The following is a 23,757-nucleotide window of genomic DNA, read 5'->3' as shown; positions in this document are numbered from 1 at the left end:
TCTTCAGTGGGTTTTGTAATCCTCATTTAGAGAAGTGTTGAGCTTATTTGACATTGGAACACGGTCTTAACATTTACTATAGGATGTTAGTACTTATGACCTTTCACAGTATGACAATTTTCCTATCTTTGTGTAACTGAACACTATCGATAAAGTTTCATGTTAACTGAGTGGTAGAGCATTTTCTTAAAAACATAGAAAGGAAACAAAAAGGTAGGGTGTCTATAGGCACAGAATACATACAGGCATACCTCATTTTTTGAGCCCTGCAGATACTGCAATTTTTACAAATTGAAGATTTGTGGCAACGTTGTGTCAGTTAAGTCTATTGTGCCATTTTTCCAACAGTGTGTGCTCGCTTTGGTTCTCTGTGTCACATTTGGTAACTCTTTACAATATTTCAAACTTTTTCATAATTGTTGTATGTACTGTGGTGACCTGAGATCAGTGAGCTTTGATGTTACTGTTGTAATTGTTTTGGGACTCCATGAATGCACCCATATGAGATGGCAAACCTAATTGTTGAATGTTGTATGTTCCCATCATTTTCTCTCCTAAGGCCTCCCTAGTCCCTGAGGCACAATATTGAAATGAGGCCAGTTAGTAGCCCTCCAGTGGCCTCTGAGTGTTCAAGTAAATAATAGTTGCAGGCTGCTTACTTTAAATCAAAAGCTAAAAATGATGAAGCTTAGTGAGGAAGACATGGTGGCAGCTGAGAAAGGTTGAAAGCTAGGCCAGTTTGCCAGGTGGTGGGTGCACAGGAAAAGTTATCAAAAGAGATGAGAAGTGCTGCTCCAGTGAACACACAAATGATAAAAAAAAGCGAAACAGCCTTATTGCTGATAACCTACTTGGTCATGGTGTATGATTCTTTTTATTTATTGCTGAATTCAATTTGCTAATATTAGCTAAGGATTTTTGCATCTATATTTATGAAGGATATTGGTCTATAGTTTTCTGTCTTTGTGCTTTGTCTTATTTTATCAAGGCAATACTGACCTTATAGAATAAATCGGAAAGTGTTCTCTGCTCTTTTCTTTTCTGGGAGAAATTGTGTAGAATTGGAGTTAATTCTTTAAAATTTGATAGAAATCTCCAGTGAAACTGTCAGGTCCTAGAGGTTTCTTTTTTGGGAGATTTTAAATGACAACATCTGTTTTCTTTTTCCCTTTTTTTTTTTGAAACGGAGTCTCACTCTGTTGCCCACGCTGGAGTGCAGTGGTGCAATCTTGGCTCACTGTAAGCTCCACCTCCTGGGTTCACACCATCCTCCTGCCTCAGCCTCCCGAGTAGCTGGGACTACAGGTGCCGCCACCACGCCTGGTGAATTTTTTGTATTTTTTAGTAGAGACGGGGTTTCACCATGTTAGCCAGGATGGTCTCGATCTCCTGACCTCATGATCCACCTGCCTCAGCCTCCCAAAGTGCTGGGATTACAGGCGTGAGCTACCGCGCCCGGCCTCTTTTTCCTTTGTTTGGCTTAACCAACACACGTCTATTTGTCACAGTTCTGGAGGCTGAAGGCCCAAGATCAAGGTGCTGGCAGTGTTGGTTCTCCCGAGGCTCCTCCTGAGCTTGCACATGGCCTTCTCCTCCCTGTATCCTCATATGACCTTTCCCTCCAGGCCTACTGCAGATGCAGCTTTCTTAATAGTGACTGGTCTACTTAGATTCTCTAGTTTGCATGGAGTAGGTTTTGATAGTTTGTAGTGTTTGTGGAATTATTCCTTTTCTTATAAGTTGTCTGATTTATGTGTGTAGAGTTCTTTATAGTGTTTTCTTATTATCCTTGTGATGTCTGCAGAGTCTATAGTAAAAATCTTCCAGTTCATTCTTTCCTGATACTGGTAATTTGTCTTTGCTCTTTTTGACAGTTTAGTAAAGGTTTTATTAATTCTATAAATAGCTTCAAAGAAATAGCTTTTTGTTTTATTCACTTTTTCTGTTTCTCAATTTCATTGATTGTACTCTTTTATTTCCTTCCTTCTGCTTGCTCTGTGGACTTTGGTTTTCAAAAGTTTGACTGTAATGTGTATTTGTATGGATTTCTTTGGGATTATCCTGTTTGGTATTCATTCAGCTTCTTGAATATATGGGCTTGGGTTTTTGCTAAATTGGGGAAATTTTAAACCATTATTCCTTTTTTTTTTTTTTTTTTTGAGATGGAGTCTCGCTCTGTGGCCCAGGCTGGAGTGCAGTGGCGTGATCTCGGCTCACTGCAAGCTCCGCCTCCCGGGTTTAGGCCATTCTCCTGCCTCAGCCTCCAAAGTAGCTGGGACTACAGGCGCCCGCCACCTCGCCCGGCTAATTTTTTTTGTATTTTAGTAGAGATGGGGTTTCACCGTGTTAGCCAGGATGGTCTGGATCTCCTGACCTCGTGATCCGCCCGTCTTGGCCTCCCAAAGTGCTGGGATTACAGGCGTGAGCCACCGTGCCTGGCCTTAAACCATTATTCTTGAGTGCTTTTCCAACCTCAGCCTCCTTCTACTCCCTCTGGCACTCTGATGACATCCCTGTTAGTCTGATGTGTCCCAGAGATGCTCTTTTTTTTTTTTTTTACTTCAATCTATTTCTCCTCTGTTGTGTTCTGATTGGGTAATTTCTACCCTTTATATTCATGTTTATGGATTCCTTCCTTTTGTCATCTCCATTATGTTGTTGGGCTCATTCATTGAACTATTTAAATTGGTTATTGTATTAGTTCTGAAATTTTTATTTGGTTATTCTTTATATCTTGATATATAAAAAATTGAATGTATGTATCTATATACTTTTTACTGAGATTTTTCTGTTTTATGGTAGATACTTTATATTTTTTATTTATTTCAAGTATGTTCATAATTGCTTGTTGAAAAGTTTTTATGATAGCTGCTTTAAAAATCTTTCCGGATAATTCTAACATCTTTGCCATCTTTGTGTTTGTGTTTTTTGTTGTCTTTTCTCATTTAGTTGAGATCTTCCTGGTTCTTGGTGTGATGAATGGCTTTTGATCAAAAGCTGTACATTTTAAGTACTGTAAGACTGAATCTTATTTAAATCTCATGTTTTAGCAGACCTGCTTCTCGGGGGCTGCTTTATTGCTGCCAGGTAGAGGTGGAAGTCCAGGCTCGCCTTGAGCCTCAGTTGACACCCATGGTCCAGGTTTCTTGTCGCTGTGGAGGGAGTTGTGAATTTAGGTTCTCACTAGATCTCCACTGAAATCACCCTGTCTGAGAAGAGGAAAGGCTCTTACTGCTTCCCCCAGAGCCTCCGCTGATACTATGGTTGCCACTGAGACGTCCTGAAAGACTCACTCTCGGCTTGGTCTCAGTGGAATAGGGAGGGCACCGTATTTTCTGCTGGGTGGGAGTGGGGTTCTGGCTCCCCACACGGTCTCCATGGACACCACCCAGCGGGATGGGGGTGTTTTGTTTCCATCTGGCAGGGAAGAAATTCCCAGCCCCCTACTCAGTCTTACTCAACGGTGTTCTGAGGACCCGGCGGTGCCTGCTGAGCATGGAAATTCAAGCTCTTCACACTTGGCCTTTGCTGGTGTGAGGCTGAAGGTTTTTCTGTGGTGGTTCTCTGGAGTAGAGAGGTTATTGTCTAAAAATGATCTGTCTTGCTAGGTTGCTCCTTTCTTTCTTAGATTCTTTGTTAAAGCGAGCAGCTCTTCTCAGGGTCTTTTTGGTCTGCACTGATTGGCGCTTCCAGCTTGCCACCTTCCCCATTACCCAGTGTGGGATGTGTGAAGCAAAAAGGAAACCCAGGTCCTCCCTCAGGTGCTAAAGTTCCGTGCCTGTCTGTCTTCTCCTCACTCTTCAGTCTTCTTGTGTTTGCTTTGTATATAATGTCCAGAGATTGTAGTTGTACTTAGCAGGAGGAATACAGGAAAGAATGTCTACTCCATCTTCGAGAAGTGGGAGTCTTGTCTCCTGCTTTTGTAAGATAACAGGTTTAGATCTACACACACATTTGCCTGGCTACACCTCTGTTCTCCCTGTATCAGAGCACTTGTCACAGAATGACAGTGATTGTGCAAGTATGTCTGATCTCCTCTCGCCTGTGAGTATGCCAGGAAGGCCGGTCTTGATTTCAGTATTTCTCAGCACATAGTGGTCATTCACTGCCGGTTGAGGTGCGTCTGCTGCCCATTTCTAGCCATGTCTTTTCATAGGTGTGTGCAGCCCGAAAACCATCAGTCACCTGCCCAGGTACCTCAGGACACCCTCATCTTCCATATTGTGCCTGGAATTGCTGAACTTGGGCCACAGAGGGTTCTGCTTCCAGGCTGGCTTCGCCTGGAGGATAGTGGTTTCGGTGAATCTCCTTATCACCTGATCCAACCGTATCATTTTACAGATGGGCAAAGGAAGGCCTAGGTAGGTGACTTACTGAAGGTCAGGTTAACAGCACAACTGAATTGAAATCCAAATCTCATGCAAGTCCAGTTCTCTTCTTTTGTTGTGTTTTTCTGCCTTCTTCATTCTGTAGCCTGAAAGTGGGGTCCAATTGTAGCTTTTGTTTGTTTTTTAGTAATTTTAAAACAGGGGGCATAACCACACTGTTTCATGTTTTGTTTTGTCTTTTTAATTGACTGTTAAATTTTATTGATTGCAACCTGGAGACCACAATTTTAATACATTACTAGAAGTTTCACAATTGTATTTCTAATGGGCCTGTTTCTTTTCAGCAGGCGTACGGCTATGGGCCATATAGTGGTGCGTACCCGCCAGGAACTCAAGTTGTCTATGCTGCGAATGGGCAGGCGTATGCTGTGCCCTACCAGTACCCATATGCAGGTAACTCAAGCCAGCCTTTCATTCCTCATTTCTGTCCATTTGCTGAGTAGACCAGAGAGACCTGTAAACATTTTTATTTTTCAGTTTAAGGTTAAGTGAGCTGTATTTTCTGGTTGTAGACCACATATCACTGTGTTACTGTGCTTTAAAAAAGCCTTTGGTAGTTTCATATTGCTCTGCAAAGCTAGAGTAGGCTTGATTTTTAGAACTTTGCTAATTGTGTCTGGATTAGTTCTCAGAGAATTTCGTACTTATTGGGATTCACTTACATTGAGAAGCAGCCAGAGTAAGAGGCCCATTTTAAGGGATGAGAGGGACCTTTCAGCTGTTCTTCTGGTGAGGTCCTTGGAAAGTTATCACTACTGAGGTGATGTTCTGTTTCACAGTGGAGTAGAGGCCTGGAAAGGGCTTGTATTTATCCTGGGCTTGGAGTCTGTTCTTTCTGTTCTTCACCTTACATGAAACACATGGCAGGCGTGAGTAGCTGGTGTAGGGGTATCATGTCTGGGTCTCCTGGGCAAGGTGGTTGGCAGGGTGGAGGTGTGGGACAATGCTGGCCACTGCTGGGGCTGCAGTGAGGGTGGGGAGGGCAGAACTGTGGTCGATGGCCCCTGTGAAGTGAGGCTGGCCAGGCACAGTGGGCACAGCACCATAGCACAGGATGCACAGGTGGGTGGGCTGGAGCCAGAGGCTGAGCTCAGGAGAGACAGGAATGTGGGGGTTTGCAGGAGGAGGAGGAATCCCGGGCTGTGAGCAAAACTAGCATGGTGTCTCAGTGCAGAGGCAGAGGGAGGTGAGCTGGTACCAGAAGGGTGGGCCACGGATCGTGGTGCCCAGAGAAGTCAAGGAGGCCTCTGGTTACAATCTCAGATGGTGTCCTTGTAGTTGTTGGTGGTTGCTTTGGCTTTGGATGCATTTAGCACTTAAAACGGGTTCTGGAGTCTGGAGTAGAAATAGAGATCCACAATGCTCTCTTCTGGGAATCTGAGGCACAGTCACTCAACTAGCAGGGACTTGGGAGGATCCTGCTTTGCTTGACTCTTTTTCATGTCAAGTTGAAAAACCATTAAAATAATAAAGAATTATGACATTAAATATTTGTCCATTGTCTTGTGAGTCTAGCACACATACTTTTGTTTGAATTACAGTAAGTCCTCACTTAACATCAACAGTAGATTCTTGGAAACACTGAGTTTCTGTGAAACAACATGTAATGAAACTGATGTTACCGCAGATTAATTGATATAAACAAGAGTTAAGTTTCTCTGGCTTATTTCTGGTCACAAAAACATCACCACTTCTAATATTAACCATTGAAATTAATGTGAGCTATACATATATGTAAGATTAATAAAGACAAGTAAGATAATTATTTACCCAGTTATTTCAGTTCATGGCCATGGGTGGCTGGACCCTCTCCCAGCAGCTCCGGGCTCAAGGTGAGAATGCACCATGGATAGGATCCTATCTCATTGCAGGGCACACTCACCCACACCCCCTCACTCCGACTGGGACAGTTTAGACACGCTGATTCACCTCAGGGACACATCTTTGGGATGGGAAGGAACTGACCTATCCCAAGAAAACCCACGCAAACGTGGAAAGAACCTTCCTGCTCTGCACAGGCGGTGCCCCGAGGGGAATCGGTTCTTTTCTTCTTATTAATGTTATAATGAAACTACGTTAAATGAAACTATTATTTGAGGACGTCCCGTACTTCCTCCATATAAAATATTTTCTCCTTATAATCATGCATTTATGTTTCTAGTCTTGTTTTTAAATTATATGTATTGAATCCCAAGTGCTACGTAATACTCATAAGTATTTTTAGTAATTGCCTATTATATTGGGTGACGTGTTACTAAACCTTCCAGTATTGGCTGTTTTTTTCCTCTCTCTTTTTTTTTTTCTTTTTTTGCTATTGTAGATACTTCTTTGAACATCTTTAGTCATTTTCCTTTTTGTTCCTGTTGAATATGCATTAGAATATATTTCTTTTTTTTTTTTGAGATGGAGTTTCATTCTTGTTGCCCAGACTGCAGTGCAATGGCATGATCTCGGCTCACTACAACCTCTGCCTCCTGGTTTCAAGTGATTCTCCTGCCTCAGCCCCTCAAGTAGCTGGAATCACAGGCATGTGCCACCATACCCGGCTAATTTTGTATTTTTAGTAGAGATGGTTTCACCATGTTGACCAGTCTGGTCTCAAACTCATGACCTCAGGTGATCCATCCGCCTTGGCCTCCCAAAGTGCTGGTATTACAGGTGTGAGCCACCTTGCCCGGCCTAGAATATAGTTCTTTTTTTTTTCCTCCCCCAACTAGAATATATCTGTATATGCAGACAGGCCCTAACTCAGGATGGTTTGACTTAATGATTTTTTGTCTTTACGATGGTGCAAAAACAATGTACATTTAGTAGAAACCGTACTTCAGGTACTCCTACCCCCATTCTGTTTTTCACTCTCAGTGTAGTACTCATTCAATTACATGAGATCTTCGACACTTGATTGTAGTAGACTTTGTGTTAGCTGATTTTCCCAGCTACAGACTGATGTTAGTGCTCTGAGCAGTTGAAGGTGGGCTGTGTTAAGGTATGATGTTCAGTAGGTTAGGCATATTAAATGCATTTTGACTATGATGTTTCAACTTACGATGAGTTTATTGGGAGGTAACCCCATTGTAAGTTGAGAAGCATCTCTATTAATACGTCAGAAAGCATAGACATTTTTGAGGGTTCTTTTGGATATGATTTAAAAATATAAATGCTTTCAAACATAAAAAATAGGGATGATGGTATAATGAACTATCATGTGTCCATCACTGGCTTCAGTAGTTACCACATCATGTCTAATCTTTTATCTCTACCTCAGCCTCCTTTCTCTACCTCTGGATTAGTTTAAGGGACATCCCAGATTTGTAATCATTTCAACTCTTAATATTACATTAAATCTGGATAGCATTTTACCAAGTTGATCCCAGAATGATTTACCAACTGATAATATCACTAGCAGTTACTGATGCTGTGGTTTATCTGTAATTCCATAAAGATTGCTTGTTGTGCTCTGAAAGTTTTGATAGCTTCAGTAAGTCTGAAGTGGAATCATCGAGTTGCTTTAGTTTATATCCCCTTTTATGAATCATTTTCCTTTTGCACATTTTTCTGTTGGAATCCCATGGGGTGGTGAGTTTTAAGCCTTAGCCTTGCCACATGAGAGCCAGCCTCTTTCTCAGCTTCTTAGGGCAGTTGCCGCTGTTTTCTTACTGTACAGAGAGCACAGATACTGCGGACGTGGTTGTTTAGGGCGCTTCCAGAAATGAGTCCATCCTTGCCCTTAGCTCTCGTCAGTAGAGTAGAAGTAGCACTCTCACAGGCAGTACTCGGAATGCTTGCCACGTAAGGGGCTGGATCAGTGGGCATTATGTAGCCTGCCTCAGGGTGGTGACCAGGCAGCCCCCAGACCTGCTTGCTGTGGAAGGGTCAGCTGGGTTTGTGGTTGATACACAGCAGCTTGTGTTGACAACCAGATGGGTGCTTTGCCACCTCCATGCCATCCTGTCTGCCAGGGTCTCAGAGCCTAGAGCTAGTCCACAAGAACCCTCCTAGTCACGCACAGAGCTGGTTAAGGCTTTCTGTTGAGTGATTGGGACCAGTGGTTGGTCAGCCAATTGAGAAAGTACAGAGTACTGTAGACGTTCTGTAAACATTGTGCTGTGATTTCACCCACTAGTGGGTGCTCGTTCGGCTCTCTCATCATGTGGGGTTAGGGTGTTTGCTTTGAGTTGGCTCCTTTGGTTGGAGTCTTCTATTTCTGTCTTGTAGAGACCATCCTCATGACACGTCATTGCACTGCAGTTTCCAGGGGTAAGTCCAAGAGCAGACTTCTAGATTTTGAGACTATAGTGCTCCCATCCTTCCATCTTTTATAGTTTTCTCCATTCCCTGATTTGATGATAATTTGTAAAAGTACCTTCCTTTATTTAGTTTTCCTGTAGTATCTTAGTTGCCATAGAAACTGTGTCTGCCTTTTTCTCATTCACATTTTGACCATTTATGTAGTATTAGTAAACTAGGCAATTAAAATAGTGTGACCTGGAAGCATCCACAGCTGATTCTGGCAAGGACTGAGTTCAGTGCAGGAGCAGAGCTGAGCAGGAGCCACAGGAGAGTGGCCTGGTCCTGCAGCCAGCGGACCTCAGCATGACCTGCAAGGGCAGGAGAATGCAGATTTTCCAGGAGAGCTTCTCATTAGGTCAGCTCACAGGTTTCATCGTGTTACATTTGGCTAGTTGGAGTTAACATTACTGAATGTTTTAAAATGTCAGGGCTGTGAAAGTAAATGCCATAATTCCCTAGTTTTGAAATTTAAACATTGCAAAAATAATCACTTGCTTCCAATACTGTTACCTGTACGAGATCAGCCCTTATATTTACAATGGTTTCATTGTACTACTCTGTGCCTTTTGATTTTTGTCATTCATCATCTTCTGTTGGATTTGAGGCATTAGTGGGTATAAATGCATACTGTAGCCAGAATGCCTGGGTTTGTGTGGCCTTAGTGTCCTTAACCATTGTGTGCCTCGGTTTGCCCATCTGCAGAATAGGGATAAGAGCGCACCCAGTTGAGTAAGAGCATTTCAGTGTATGTAGTGCTGCAAGTGGTTGGAAATGTTCACCTTTGTTATCACTGAGGGTTTCACTTCTGCTCTTCATCCACATGTGCACATCACTAGTGAGTAGTTTGTTTTTTTTCTTTTCTTTTTCTTTTTTTTTGGGGGGGGGGACAGAGTCTCACTCTGTTGCCCAGACCCTGGATTGCAGTGGCAGGATCTCAGCTCACTGCAGCCCCCGCCTCCCAGGTTCGAGCAATTCTCATGCCTCAGCGTGGGATTACAGGCATGCGCCACTACCCCTGGCTAATTTTTTTTTTTTTTAATTTTTTAAATTTTTTTTGGTAAATTTTGAAGAGACAGGGTTTCACTATGTTGGCCAGGCTGGTCTAAAATTTCTGGCCTCAAGTGATCCACCCGCCTCAGTCTCCCAGAGTGCTGGTATTACAGGTGCCAGCCATATAGCCTGGCCAGCCAGCCTTTGAACCATTAAAGGAATAGAGGATCAAGGAGGAAAGCTAACCCTATTAATACCTGAGCAGTTTGAAAGCTACTTAGCTACTAGGCATTGTAGCTGTGAAGCATGGAAGAGAGCAAACAGTACATTTCCAGTTGTAAATTTTAGTCTTGCAAATTAAATATTAAATTTGTCTGTGGTTTGTTTTTTTGAAGTTTTCACCTCTTAACATAAATATTTTTTCTCCATAAAGACATGTAGTAAAAAAGAGTAGGCTGGGCCGGGCGCGGTGGCTCACGCCTGTAATCTCAGCTCTTTGGGAGGCCGAGGCAGGTGGATTACGAGGTCAGGAGATGGAGACCATCCTGGCTAACACGGTGAAACCCCGTCTCTACTAAAAATACAAAACATTAGCCAGGCGTGGTGGCGGGCGCCTGTAGTCCCAGCTACTCAGGAGGCTGAGGCAGGAGAATGGCGTAAACCTGGGAGGCGGAGCTTGCAGTGGCCCGAGATCGAGCCACTGCGCTCTAGCCTGGGCGACAGAGTGAGACTCTGTCTCAAAAAAGAAGAAGAGTAGACCGGGCGCTGTGGCTCACGCCTGTAATCTCAGCACTTGGGGAGGCCGAGGTGGGTGGCTCACTTGAGATCAGGAGTTTGAGACTATCCTGGCCAACATGGTGAAACCCTGTCTTTACTAAAAATACAAAAATTAGCCGGGCATGGTGGCAGGCACCTGTAGTCCCAGTTACTCAGGAAGCTGAGGTGGGAGAATAGCTTGAACCCGGGAAGTGGAGGTTGCAGTTAGCTGAGATCATGCCACTGCATTCCAGCCTGGGCACAGAGCAAGACTCCATCTCAAAAAAAAAAAAAAAAAAAAAAAAGAAAAAAAAAAAATCAAGTTATATGTGCAGATTTAAGGTTTAATTTAAAAATTGGTTTGCATGCATACTAAGAAGCTAATTTGCTTTAAGTGAGCATTTCCTTTTTGGGCTTTTGTTGGGCACTGTGTCTCTCCCATGTTCCCCATTTGTCTGCCACCCAGTAAGCATGGTGTGGAGGGCTGAAGTAGAAATCAAAGGCTGGAGTCTGAAAGCTTCTTTAGGGTTCTGCTCTTTGCAGATTAGGGACCTTGGCCCTTAGTGAGCTGAGGATCTTGGTTTCCTCCCAGTGCGATTTCAGGGATGTGGGCCACACGATGTGCCTGCTGTGGAGGAGGGCTGGGGTGCCAGTGTGACAGGAGACAGCAGATCCCTTTTGTGAAAGGAGAACTGGCACTTCGCGTGATGTTAAACTTCACAAACTGCTGCTTAGAGATCTGCTACTTTCCTTCTGTTTTAGGACTTTATGGACAGCAGCCTGCTAACCAAGTCATCATTCGAGTGCAGTATCGAGACAACGACAGTGACCTGGCACTGGGCATGCTGGCAAGAGCAGCCACGGGCATGGCCTTAGGGTCTCTATTTTGGGTCTTCTAGGGGCCTCAAGGTCTTGATGTGCATAGCTTCTGATAACCCTGTGTGCAATAATATGATTTGCAGGGCATTTCTGTTTGTGACAAATGTTTTTAATAATAGTTTTAATGGTTCCTTTGGAAGTAGTGATGTCATAATTGTAACTAATCCACATAAGTACCACAGAGAAAGGTTTGAACTGTGCTGTTGTGTTCAAACGCTGGCTCTCCGGGGCACTGGCTCATTCCAAGACTGTCCTTGTGCAACTCTCGGAACACCTTATTTGAGCATACCTGTTTTGAAAGGCATTTTCTTTTTAGAGTTAGGTGTAGTGCTTAAGGGTTAATTTATTTTCATGTTATGCTGGTAATATAGTGTTGTATGCCTAATGAGTGATTGTGGCAAGAAAAGCTATAGCTTTCCATTTAACTTTTTCAAACCACAGACCAGAACTGGTTGCTTGTTACTTTAGGAGTTGTGGGTTGGTAAGCTCCCAGGTACTTCCCGGGGCCATGGTGTGAGAGCCCCTGTCCTGCCCTCTGGGGCTCCACAGGCCCCCGGCAAGGCCTACGGCTCAGGATGACAGGGCACAGCCCGCCTTTGAAAAATGATGCTTCAGAAGTCTGCCTGACTCTAGCTGCTGCTTCTCACCTTATTCTGGTATGGTTTTGGTAGCCATACTTGGAGAACGTTTCCCGCATTGGGAATTGATTTGAGCCTGCAAGTTTGAGGGCTTTATCCTTTAAAACTTGGAGAAGCCGGAACAATAACAAGTGTGTGGAGGCAGATTTGCTTTATTCCAAGAGAGCTGTTTGAGTGTGTGTCTGCCTAAGCCTCCCGATAGCCTAGTTTTCTACTTGCTGAGGAAGTAATGTTAAAGGAACAGCGAGGGAGCGGAAGGAGAGCCTTAGTTAGGGCGTTCCCATTTCAGGCCTTCACGGGGTTGCGCTGTGCGGGAGATGCTCTCATCTCTCTGAAGGCCCATCCTGTGCAGAAGTGGGGCCTGTGACTGTTCACGGAGCACCAGGGCAGACCGTAGCTGAGCAGACTTGGGTTATGGGTGGGAAATGGGGCCCACAGGGACTGGCTCAAGGTACCACTCAGCCCGGCCAGGATCCCCAGCCTTGCTTTTGTTCTTGATCTCTTTGTGATAGAGAAGCTTAGAACATTGAATTTTGAGCCCCAAAATGTGTGAGTCTTTGGAAAAACCATTCCAGCCTTTCTGTCAAATGCTCTTATTTTCAATATTCTGATGTATGTATTTGAAATATTCACATTTCTGTTATTTCTTGTTTTTAAGCTCTGAATTATTCCAGTTTTCTGTCCCGCATGCTTTCAACAGTGTGCTTTTACAGAGGCAGTTTAGCACAGTGAATGTCCCTGCCCCACTCTCCATATGGTCCTGTTGTCCTGAAAATACACTCCAGGTAGCACAGACTTGTTATTTTGCCTGGCTGGTTACACACATGCTGTCTTGCTTTGCTGCTCAGCCACCTCCCTCTGAGGCCAACTTAGGCCAACCTACCTGGGACTCCATCTAAAGTCAGACGCCAGAGAAACTGAGTGGTGACCACGGGTCTGCTTTTCTCTCTGATCCTAGGGGACGTGTTGACATGGGAGTATCTGTTCCCACATGGAAGGATGTGTGTTTATCTCTCATCTCTGAATAGATGTAATATATGACAAGTCTAGTGTCCATGGTTTAAAATGTTGCTTTGAGGATTCTCCATCCTGTATAAGAAGAATGACTTTCTTCAGATTATAATCATTATTAAAGCTGTATGTACCCTTTACTTAAAAACTATTAACAGTTTTTCATGTTGCACTGGTAATTTTGAACTTGGAATTGCTGGGTGAGAATTCCAGGAACCACAGAGTATTGATTTTTGCTGCCAAAATGCTATTGAGGCAGATGTTCCTGTGCTCCCTTGGCTGCTTCTGGCTGAAGGGGAGAGGTGTGGACTGAAGCTTGGGCACTCATGTGTGTCCCTTCCCCAGTCCCCATCCCAGTGGGGCCAGCCTCATTAGGCAGCCATAGATGAGCCTGGAACTTGACTGTCACTAGTGACTTGATCCTGGTGTAAAATGCATACTCGGGTAAGGTCACTCAGGTATTTTATTTCTTGGCCACAACTCCCATAGATGCCAATGTTTTGATAGCCTCGGTTTCTCAACGATGTCCTTTGTTTACAGTGCAACACTTCATATAAGTCAAGAAGTACTTGAGTTAGAAGAAACTTCTTATTCAGGTTTGAGTAAGCATTTTACTTCCATGTGTACTTTTAAATAATCCATACCTTGAAGAAGTTGGCCAGTGACATTATATACATGCTGATCCGGTTGTTCTTTTCATTCCTTGAGTCAGCTTCAGGGTCTTGGATATTAAAGAGGAGAGGGAGAACTGTTAATATTTCGGGTCATCATTTGTGAACAAGGCCAGACTTTGCCCATTTCAGGTTATCCAGGACTCAAGGTAGCCATCTGGATCATAAGAAGGTCCTGCAGTTGAGACAAAATGACCCAAGTGTATTTTCCACAAGTTTTGATCCTCTGTAATATTTCTTTTTCCTTCCCTAGTGTGTGTAGATGAAGGCATGGAATGCAATTCCACTTTCTCCCCAGAGTTGATCTTTTTGTGATTGCTTTCCCGTCTCTAGTATTCTGTTGTGTCTAGAGAACTGATTTTTTCCTGCATATGCAGATTGTACATTTGTAAGTGAAAATGTCAATACATTAAAGCATTAACCTTAAAGCATGTTTCATTGTGACTTCTGTGTCTTTAAAAAATTACTTTGTAGTAACATACTCTCAGCTTTTTCTGCTGTCATGGATCATAAGAATGCCATTTATTGAGAACCTACCAAATGCTAGACTATATCGTCACATCAGAGACAACTCACTGAATTCTTAGTGACTCTGTAAGGGAGGTATTCCACTGGAGGGACCAAGGCCCAGAAGTTAAATAATTTACTCAGGAGCATGCAGGTAGTAGGTCTCCACATCTGAGGTTAAAACGCCTTCTTGTTCCCTGTGCCATGTGAATATATGATTTCCACAAACAGGAGTGGCCTGTGTAGTCACACTCGGGATGGCTGTGAGAAAATGGACACTATTTTTCCCACCCAGACTCCCCGGCAGTGTGTGTCCAATAACTTCTCCAGCATCTTTGGATACATGACTTCTTTTTTTGTTATTTTTATTTTTTAACTTTTATTGTTTTTTTTTTGAGACGGAGTCCTGCTCTGTCGCCCAGGCTGGAGTGCAGTGGCCTGATCTCAGCTCACTACAAACTCCGCCTCCCGGGTTCACACCATTCTCCTGCCTCAGCGTCCCGAGTAGCTGGGACTACAGGCGCCGCCACCACGCCCGGCTAATTTTTTGTATTTTTAGTAGAAACGAGGTTTTACCGTGTTAGCTAGGATGGTCTTGATCTCCTGACCTCGAGATCCGCCCGCCTCAGCCTCCCACAGTGCTGGCGTGAGCCACCACGCTGGCCAGTTATTTTTGTTTTAAAAAATCATTTTAGTTCCTGAATTGCCTCCCTCTCCTCTGGGCTAGCTTTTCTGGCTGCCTCCCATGTTGCAGACCCTGGCTGTGTGGTGATCGTGTTTGCCGGTTACAGTTATTTCTGGCTGCCTCCCATGTTGCAGACCCTGGGTGTGTGGTGATGGTGTTTGCCGGTTACAGTTAAGTTGGGGGAGCCACACCCTGGAAACTCTGTCTCTTGCTTTTGTTTGTTTAGAGAAGAATCCTTTGATGTTTTGCCTGGAGACCATGTTTCTGGAGGGGTTGGGCTGAGGTGGTGTCATCCACACACAGACTTTCTGGCCTATTCCATCTTCTCTGGGGCTGGCCTTCCTGCTTCCTCTGGCCCCTAGGGGTTTTTTGTTTTGTTTTGTTCTTTTGAGAGGAGTCTCGCTCTGTTGCCAGGCTGGAGTGCAATGGCACGATCTCAGCTTACTGCAACCTCTGACTCCAGGGTTCAAGCGATTCTCCTGCCTCAGTTTCCTGAGTAGCTGGGATTACAGGCGCACGTCCGCACGTCGTCATGCACAGCTAATTTTTGTATTGTTAGTAGAGACAGGGTTTCACCATGTTGGCCAGGATGGTCTCAGTCCCTTGACCTCGTGATCTGCCTGCCTGGGCCTCCCAAAGTGCTGGGATTACAGGTGTGAGCCACCGCACCCGGCCCCCTAGGGTTTGTTTTTTAACTTACTTTCGTGAATAGATTATACATAGCTCGAAAATTAACAACAAAAAGATACATTCAGTAAAAGGTCTTTCATCTGCCCAGTACCACTGATAGTGGTTTATCCTTAATGGGTTTCTTTATGCATTGTAAGCTAGTACAAGATGATTTTTCTTTCTTTTTTACACGAAAGTAGTATACGATATACAACAGTGGTGCTTGAATCAATCTCAGTATGATTTTACACTACTAAGTTTTTGAGCCCCCAAAGAGCTTTTAAAATGTGAATCAGCTGGGCGTGGTGGCTCACACCTGTAATCCCAGCACTTTGGGAGACCAATGCGGGCAGATCACGAGGTCAGGAGATTGAGACCATCCTGGCTAACATGGTGAAACCCCATCTCTACTAAAAATACAAAAAATTAGCCAGGCATAGTGGTGGGCGCCTGTAGTCCCAGCTACTCGGGAGGCTGAGGCAGGAGAATGGCGGGAACCCGGGAGGCGGAACTTGCAATGAGCCGAGATTGCACCACTGCACTCCACCCTGGGCGACAGAGCGAGACTCCGTCTCAAAAAAAAAAAAAAAAAAAAAAAATTGATTTATATCAATATTATATTAGAAAATAAAATTGAGATTTACAAAGTAATAAACCCATTGTATAGTGATATTTATTTTTATTTAATTTTTTTTTTTTTTTTTTGTGAGAAAGAGTATCTGTCACCCAGGGTGAAGTGCAGTGGTGTGATCTTGGCTTACTGTATCCTCTGCCCCCCAGGTTCAAGCAATTCTCCTGCCTCAGCCTCCTGAGTAGCTGGGATTACAAGCACCTGCCACCACGCCTGGCTAATTTTGTATTTTTTTTATTAGAGACAGGGATTCATCATGTTGGCCAGGCTGGTCTCAAACTTCTGACCTCAGGTGATCTGCCCGCCTTGGTCTCCCAAAGTGCTGGGATTATAGGTGTGAGCCACCCAGAGTGACTTTTTTTTTGAGGCAGTTTCACTCTTGTTGCCCAGGCTGGAGTGCAATGGCGTGATCTGGGCTCACTGCAACCTCCGCCTCCCAGGCTCAAGCGATTCTCCTGCCTCAGCCTCCCGAGTAGCTGGGATTACAGGCACCTGCCCCCATGCCCGGCTAATTTTTTTTTGTATGTTTAGAAGAGATGGCATTTCATCATGTTGGCCAGGCTGGTCTTGAACTCCTGACCTCAGGTGATCTGCCCGCCTCAGCCTCCCAAATCACTGGGATCACAGGCGTGAGCCACTGCACCCGGCCTATAGCGACATTTTAAAAGAACGTAGAAAACTTATTCTTCAAAACAGAATCAGTGAAGCATGACATTGTTTTCACATCACAATTTTCTTTAGTGCCATGCTTAGTAGAAGACAGCTGGATTTTCATCTTTGCATTCCAACTATGAAGGATGTACATCCTTATACTGTTGTGTAGCTGGAAAGGGAGCACCTAGCGGACCCCGTAAAAGGATCCTGGGCAGTCTCAGGGTCCTTGGGTCAGACCTTAAAAACTTCTCTGTGTGTTGTTCTGTGCCTTAATTGTTCACTTAACATACCTGATATTTCCATATCAGCACTTAAAGAACCTGTTTATTCGTTTTATTTGTCCCATAATTTATCCAATACCATTTTGACTTTTTCTATAGCTAACAATGCTAGGATGTACCAGTTACTCCTGGTTGGGGGCTCCTCAGTGTGGTGTGGAACTAGTCGGTGACTAAAGGTTCCTGCAGTGCAGCTCACAGCTCACCTCCAGGATCACCAGGACGTAGAAGCGGAAGTCAGCGCTGTACACACGAGGTTAACACGAGGTCAGCTGCTGTAGTAAGCCACCCCAAATCAGCAGCTGAATGCAGAAAAAGCTCTATTTCTTGTCTCGTCTTTTTCTTTTTTTGAGACAGCGTTTCTCTCTTGTTGCCCAGGCTGGAGTGCAATGGTGGGATCTCGGCTCACCGCAACCTCCACCTCACAGGTTCAAGTGATTCTCCTGCCTCAGCCTCGTGAGTAGCTGGGATTACAGGCATGCACCACCACGCCCAGGTAACTTTGTATTTTAAGTTGAGACAGGATTTCACCATGTTGGTCAGGCTGGTCTTAAACTCCCAACCTCAGGTGATCCGCCCGCCTCGGCCTCCTAAAGTGCTGGGATTACAGGCTTGAGCCACCGCACCTGACCGAAAAGCTCTATTTCTTGTTCAAGTCGCAGTCCATTGTGGGTTCAAAAGGGATGAGAGTCCTCTGCTCCAGGCTGTTGTTCAGGTACCAAAGCTGCTTTTCTCTCTTTGCCTTGGAATCCGCTGTGGGAACTTACACAACCTGCTGGAAGAAAAGGCAGTGAAGGCGGGACGCGGTGGCTCACGCCTGTAATCCCAGAACTTTGGGAGGCTGAGGCGGGTGGATCATGAGGTCAGGAGATTGAGACCATCCTGGCTAACACAGTGAAACCCCGTCTCTACTAAAAATGCAAAAAATTAGCCTGGTGTGGTGACAGACACCTGTAGTCCCAGCTACTCGGGAGGCTGAGGCGGGAGAATGGCATGAACCCGGGAGGCAGAGCTGGCAGTGAGCCGAGATAGCACCACTGCACTCCAGCCTGGGCAACAGAGCGAGAGTCTGTCTCAAAAAAAAAAAAAAAAAAAAAGACAGTGAAGACACACCATCCTCAGCTCTGGAGTGGCGCTCCCCTTCCAGTGGTGAGAGCTAATCATGTGGCCTGGGCTCAGTGCTTGAAGTCTGGGAGGTGTTGTCTGAGCTCAGGAAGAAATGGCCCTCACCTCAGCTGCTGATAAACGCAACAGGCCATAGTTAATGACAGATCATGATTGTCAAGTATCGTCAATGCTCGGTGGAAGCTGGGTTTATACTAACTTTCCTTTGCAGAGTTTTTACTGATTCATAAAGCCAGTGGTTGCATATTACAAGCAGATCGTTAGTTCACACAACACAAATGTCATTTGGTCACGGATATTTTTGTTGCTGTTCGATCGTTTCTTTCCCTACTTATCAACTGGTGTGGATGGACCTAGAGAAGATGTTCACCCTTTCCAGCAAGGAATATAGTTCCTTCATCCGTTTGTCCTTTATTAAATTAAAGTCATGCTGAGGACGACGCGTTATTGCCCTTGGTTGTCCTGCTGCCCCTTCCTGTGAGCAGCCTGTAAGTTCCTGCCCGATGCTGAGTGCCTGTCTGTGTCATCTTACCCACCAGAGGAACAGAGTCCAAGCCTCACGGGTGGTGTGCCGTGCCTGGGGAAGCGGGTGTGAGTGTGTCATGTTTGAGCAGGTGCTTTAGGAAGCAGAGGGGGCTTCTGCAGCCTTCTCATCCTTTTCCCCACTGCAGGAGCTGCTCCCTCCCCTGTGGTCCCAGATAGGACTCATGCGGCAGAGCCTTCACAGCTGCCCCTCGGGTTCCGTGTCATGGAAGTCAGGGGGAGCATTGTTTGCCGTACAGCAAAGCTGACCGGGATGAGCTGCCACCGGGTGCTGTGCCAGGTGAGGGGGCACAGCAGTCAGCGAGACCATACTTGGAGAGGGGGCAGTGGGAGCACTGCCCAGGCCTCACCAGAGTGACGGGTCCGGATAACAGCCCACTATGTGGGGTCCAGATTACACCCCACCATGTGGGGGTCCAGATTACACCCCACTATGTGAGGTCCAGATTACACCACACCACATGAGTGACGGGTCCGGATTACACCCCACTATGTGGGGTCCAGATTACACCATGTGGGGCCCCAGATTCAGAGCTTGCCCTTCTGAGCCTTTTCATCTCTGTGAATGACGGGAGGGGAGGGATGACGCCAAGCCCACAGGGCTGGTAGAGGACTAAGTGGCCTGAGTGTGTGGGAAGGCCGAGCGCGGTGCTGGGCACACTGAGTCCTCTGTAGGACTTCCTTCCTCTGCTCCTTTTTTCCTGAGCTTCCCTTTTGTTATTTGTAAAACTGGGTGACAGTTGGTGTCTCCATAGCCCTTGAAGATGAGACCATTCCCTTCTTGTTCTCGTGGCCAAGGAAGGCCCTGCCACGCCTGAGCTTTGCAGGTGGGAAAGGCTTCCTCTGCCCCTCCAGGGAGTGTAAACATGGAGTCTTGGCATTTCTGTATTCCCAGGACCCTTTATTGGTCTTTGCATAATGCCCCACTTCTACTCTTCTTGCAGAACTTTCTCCCTTCAACCACTAACCTAAGCTGGTGGATGCGGGGGTAACGAGGCACGGTGGCAGTGATGTCTGGCCTGAGCCATCACTGGGCATCTACCAGCTGTGTGCTGTGGGGGGCAGCTCGCCTCTGCGTTTCCCCTTTTGTTTACGACAGGTGCAGTAGGAGCACCCTGAAAGACTGTGATGGGCATTCGCTGAGTCAGCACAGACGGGAGGCACGGAGAGTGGTGCTGGGAACCTTTGTAACTACTGACAATACGTGTTTCTCATGATGCAGGCTTACAGATGAGGCGACAGACGTGGTGTGCCAGCCCTGAGGCACCTGGACAGGTCTGAGGTCCTGCTTGGCTTGGTGGTTGGCTCTGGGACCTGTGGGACCCCAGCAGGCAGGGAGCAGGCAGTGTGGGCTGGGCTGGGGCAGAGGCTACCCTGGCACCTTGCTCTCATTTTACCTGGTATTGGGGGCACAAGTTGGCCACCTTGCCAAGGTCTTGGGAATCCTGAGGACTAAACTCCAGTGGCCAGGAGCAGGTTAGAAATGCATTTTCCTGGGACTTAAAGCCACAACGTCCTGAGGGAGTCTGGGGTGGCCCGGGTCTGCATTTCCGCCTGCCCTCAGGTGATTCTGTAAAGCCTTGACTCCCCTGGTCCTGGCCTCCAAGCCCCGCCCTTTCTGAGACCTCTGCCTTCCTCTCTCCTCTCCCTCCCTGCTCACCTAACTGACCTCCGCTGAGCTGCTGGACAGGTGTCCCCTCCTCTAGGAGGCCTCCTAGCCTTCCCTCCAGCTCAGCACAATGCTGAGAGAAGCGACACTGGACAGTATGGCCTCCTCCCCTCCTGTGGTGCGACTGAGCCCAGGGACAGTCACTGGCCAGTGGGAGGAAGGAAGGGGCCCAGCACTGGCTTTGCATGGCTCTCTGGGCATGCCCCTGCCTGGGAACTGGGAAATAGGTCAGAGGCAACTCCTCCTGGGCCCCAGGGGAGCTGGCAGCTCCACCAGACCCTCCACTGCTGTGTCATCAGAATGGCAGTTCTCAAACAGGGTCATCTCCAAAGGGCAGTGAGCTAGGTGCTCCTGTGCAGCACCCCAGGCAGGCCCTGCCCCGTTCTTTCACTAACCTGTCAGAGGCCAGGTGAGCAGCTTGTGTGTTCCTGGCTCAGTGCCTGGGCAGGTGTGCTGGGCAGGGCCCATTCTCAGGAGCTGTCTTGCCTGCCTGGTGCAGACAAACCCAGGCTGTGACCTGCTCAACGGATGTGCAGCAGGGACCCTTAGGGAGGTCTCTGGGGCTGCACTGATCTCAAAAGGTTATCACTTCTGTGGGCACGGATGTGGATAGTGTGGGAACATGGCCTTTCCAGCCTCGGTGGCCTCCTCTATAAGGAAGGTATAGTAATATACAGTACCACCTGGTAGGCACCCAGTAGGAGCGCAGACATCCCTTCATTCCTTTCTCAGACCCATGGCTTGGTCCCGGACCAGCAGCACAGCAGCCTCCGGGAACCTCTTGGAAATGCAGATTCTCCAGCAATTCCGAGTTTTCCAGCAGTTTCCCGAGTCAGGGACAGCACTCAGGGTGATGCCACTGCAGGTTCAAGTTTGAGGACCACTGGTCTAGAATGGACTTGCTCTCTCCCCTTCCTCCTTCCTCTCTCCCGCTTCCTGCACTCCTGCTGGCTGGCACTTCCTCCATGCAGCTGCTGGTTTCTGAGGGCCGCCACCAGGTGTCAGGGCAGCCCCAGGAATGTTCCGGCTGTCCCACCTTCCCTGCCAGCCTGGCCTCTGCTGCCTCAGGAGGTGTCCTGAGAAGGGAAGTGGCTTCCCGAGCTTCTCACAGGATGAATGTTTCCCTGTGCTTTTCTAACTGCTCAGGGTGAGTCATCTGGGCCTGAAGGCGGTGAAGGTGGCAGATATGTCAGCATCCTGTGTGGTGGGGACAAGGACAACCCCACAGCACCTAGTGGTATGTTATGAGATTTAGGGGGCACACCCAACTCCTCCTCTACTACTCCCCTAAGTCCTAAGTCCTCACTCTCTTATTCTGCCCTAGGAGGCTTCTCCAACCACCCTGCTCTGTGCCCCATTGTGACTCTGGCCAGGGCCTCAGACCCTCCACCCAGTCCAGTCCTCGCAGTGGGCCTCCCAGGCCTGTCCTGCTGTGCCAATGCTGAGGCCGACTTTGGGCTACTGGTCCAGGCCCTGCCCAGTCCTGTGACTACACGTCCCTAACCGCCACCACAGGCTTGGTGGGCCACAAACCTCCTCCTGAACACAGCCCATAGCCCATGGCTTTGCCCACGGTCCCCTCCCAGCTTGCCCGCTCCAGCTCCCCTGAGTTCAAAGCCAGCCCACACCTTCCCATGCGCTGGACACCCTCCCCGGCGCTGGTGCAGGAGGCTGAGTAGGGCAGGCAAGGTCTCCGCCTGCAGCCACACCAACCCAGTGGCTACCCTCCCAGCAGGGCTGGGCAGAGCATCGGGAGGACTGCCCGGGTCCGGAAGGGCATATGCTGGATTCCAGGCGAGGAGCTGCTGTGCTAGGCCCCCAGGCGTGCTCAGGTGGGAGTAGCTATGGGCCATGGGCTGCGGGGGCAGCTAACAAAACAATACCATTAAAAATGGGCAAAGGACAGAAATAGAGACATACAAATGGCTAAGATGTATATGAGAAAATGTTCAACATCATTGATCAGGGAAATGCAAATCAAAACCACAGCGAGATATTATCTCACCTCACTTAGAATGGGTATTATTAATAAAACAAAAAATAACAGATGCTGATGAGAATGCAGAGAAATGGAAACTCTGCTACACTGTCAGTAGGAATGCAAATCAGTACAAGCATGATGGAAACAAGTATAGAGAATTCTAAAAACACCGAGAGCTATTGTATGGTCCAGCAATCTCACTGGGCGGGAGGTGGGGGTATGTGGGGGAGGGGTATTCTTCCAAAGGAAAAAGTTCAGTGTAACAAAGGGTAACTTGCATGCTTGTGTTTATCACAGCATTATTCACAATAGCAAAGATACTGAGTCAATGCAAGTATTCAACTGATGAATGGATAAGTAAGATGTACTAAATATACACAGTAGAATACTATTTGGCATAACAAATAATGAAATCATGTCATTTTCAGAAATAAGGGTAGATCTGGAAGTCATTGAGTAAAATAAGCCAGGCACAGAAGGACAAATACCGCAGGTTCTCACTCACATGTAGGAGCCAAAAAAAGCTTGATCTCATGGACCCAGAGAATGCGATGGCAGTACCAGAGGCCGGGAAGACGGGGTGTGGAAGGGAGAATGAAGAGAAGTTGGCTATTGGGTACAGACCTGCAGTTAGAAGAAATAAGCTGTAATGTTTGACAGCAGACTATGGTGACTAAATAACAATATTATGTGTAAATATTCGAAGTAACCAGAATACACATTTTATGCATGTAACAAGCATTTGTATTAAGGAAGGAGACCACTACTACTCCTGCTGCCCTCCTCCCCCCACCTTGCCTAGTTCAAAGACAGGAGAAAAGAGAGAGAGAAACAAAAGTAAGATAAATAGCCAGACAACCTTGGCACCACCACCCAGTCCTAGGAGTTAAACAAAGTAATAATAATAACATCAACCCCTGGCCTAAACTACTTGTGTTATCTGTAAATTCCAGACACTGTATGAAAAAAGCATTGTAAAACTTTTTGTTCTGTTAGCTGATGCATGTAGCCACCAGTCACATTTCCCATGCTTGCTCGATTTATCACGACCCTTTCACGTGGACCCCTTAGAGTTGTAAGCCCTAAAAAGGGCTAGGAATTTCTTTTTTGGGGAGCTCGGCTCTTAAGACGCGAGTCTGCCGATGCTCCTGGCCGAATAAAAAACCTCTTCCTTCTTTAATCCGGTGTCTGAGGAATTTTGTCTGCGGCTCGTCCTGCTACAGTATGTACCCTACAAAGAGGTAAAATATTATGCGTCAATAAGATGGAGAGGTTATGCCCCAGCCTCGAGAGAGGGGCTCCTTGGATCCGCACAGCACATCCTGCCCACCTGCATCCTCTGCCCCACTGTGCTGGTCATATCTGGGCCTTCATGCCCCGGTCCCCAAGGCA

The 23,757-nt window shown here is 46.6% G+C and overlaps 1 protein-coding gene across 1 annotated transcript in view; it reads left to right on the top strand.

Moving 5' to 3' along the window:
• Window positions 1-22,562, top strand: part of LOC139356001 (uncharacterized) — a 59,909-nt gene extending 37,347 nt beyond the window's left edge. The window contains exons 6-8 of the mRNA XM_071068730.1: window positions 4,673-4,781; window positions 18,844-18,995; window positions 19,938-22,562. Of these exons, the coding sequence (XP_070924831.1) occupies window positions 4,673-4,781; window positions 18,844-18,995; window positions 19,938-19,949 (273 nt within the window). The 3' untranslated portion in view covers window positions 19,950-22,562. The remainder of the gene's footprint in view (window positions 1-4,672; window positions 4,782-18,843; window positions 18,996-19,937) is intronic.
• Window positions 22,563-23,757: the final 1,195 nt, after the last annotated feature.

Source organism: Macaca nemestrina, chromosome 9 (assembly GCF_043159975.1).
Source record: "Macaca nemestrina isolate mMacNem1 chromosome 9, mMacNem.hap1, whole genome shotgun sequence".
NCBI classification, from domain to species: Eukaryota; Metazoa; Chordata; class Mammalia; order Primates; family Cercopithecidae; genus Macaca; species Macaca nemestrina.
Note: the sequence above shows the minus strand (reverse complement) of the source record. Positions and strands in the feature narration are given on the sequence as shown.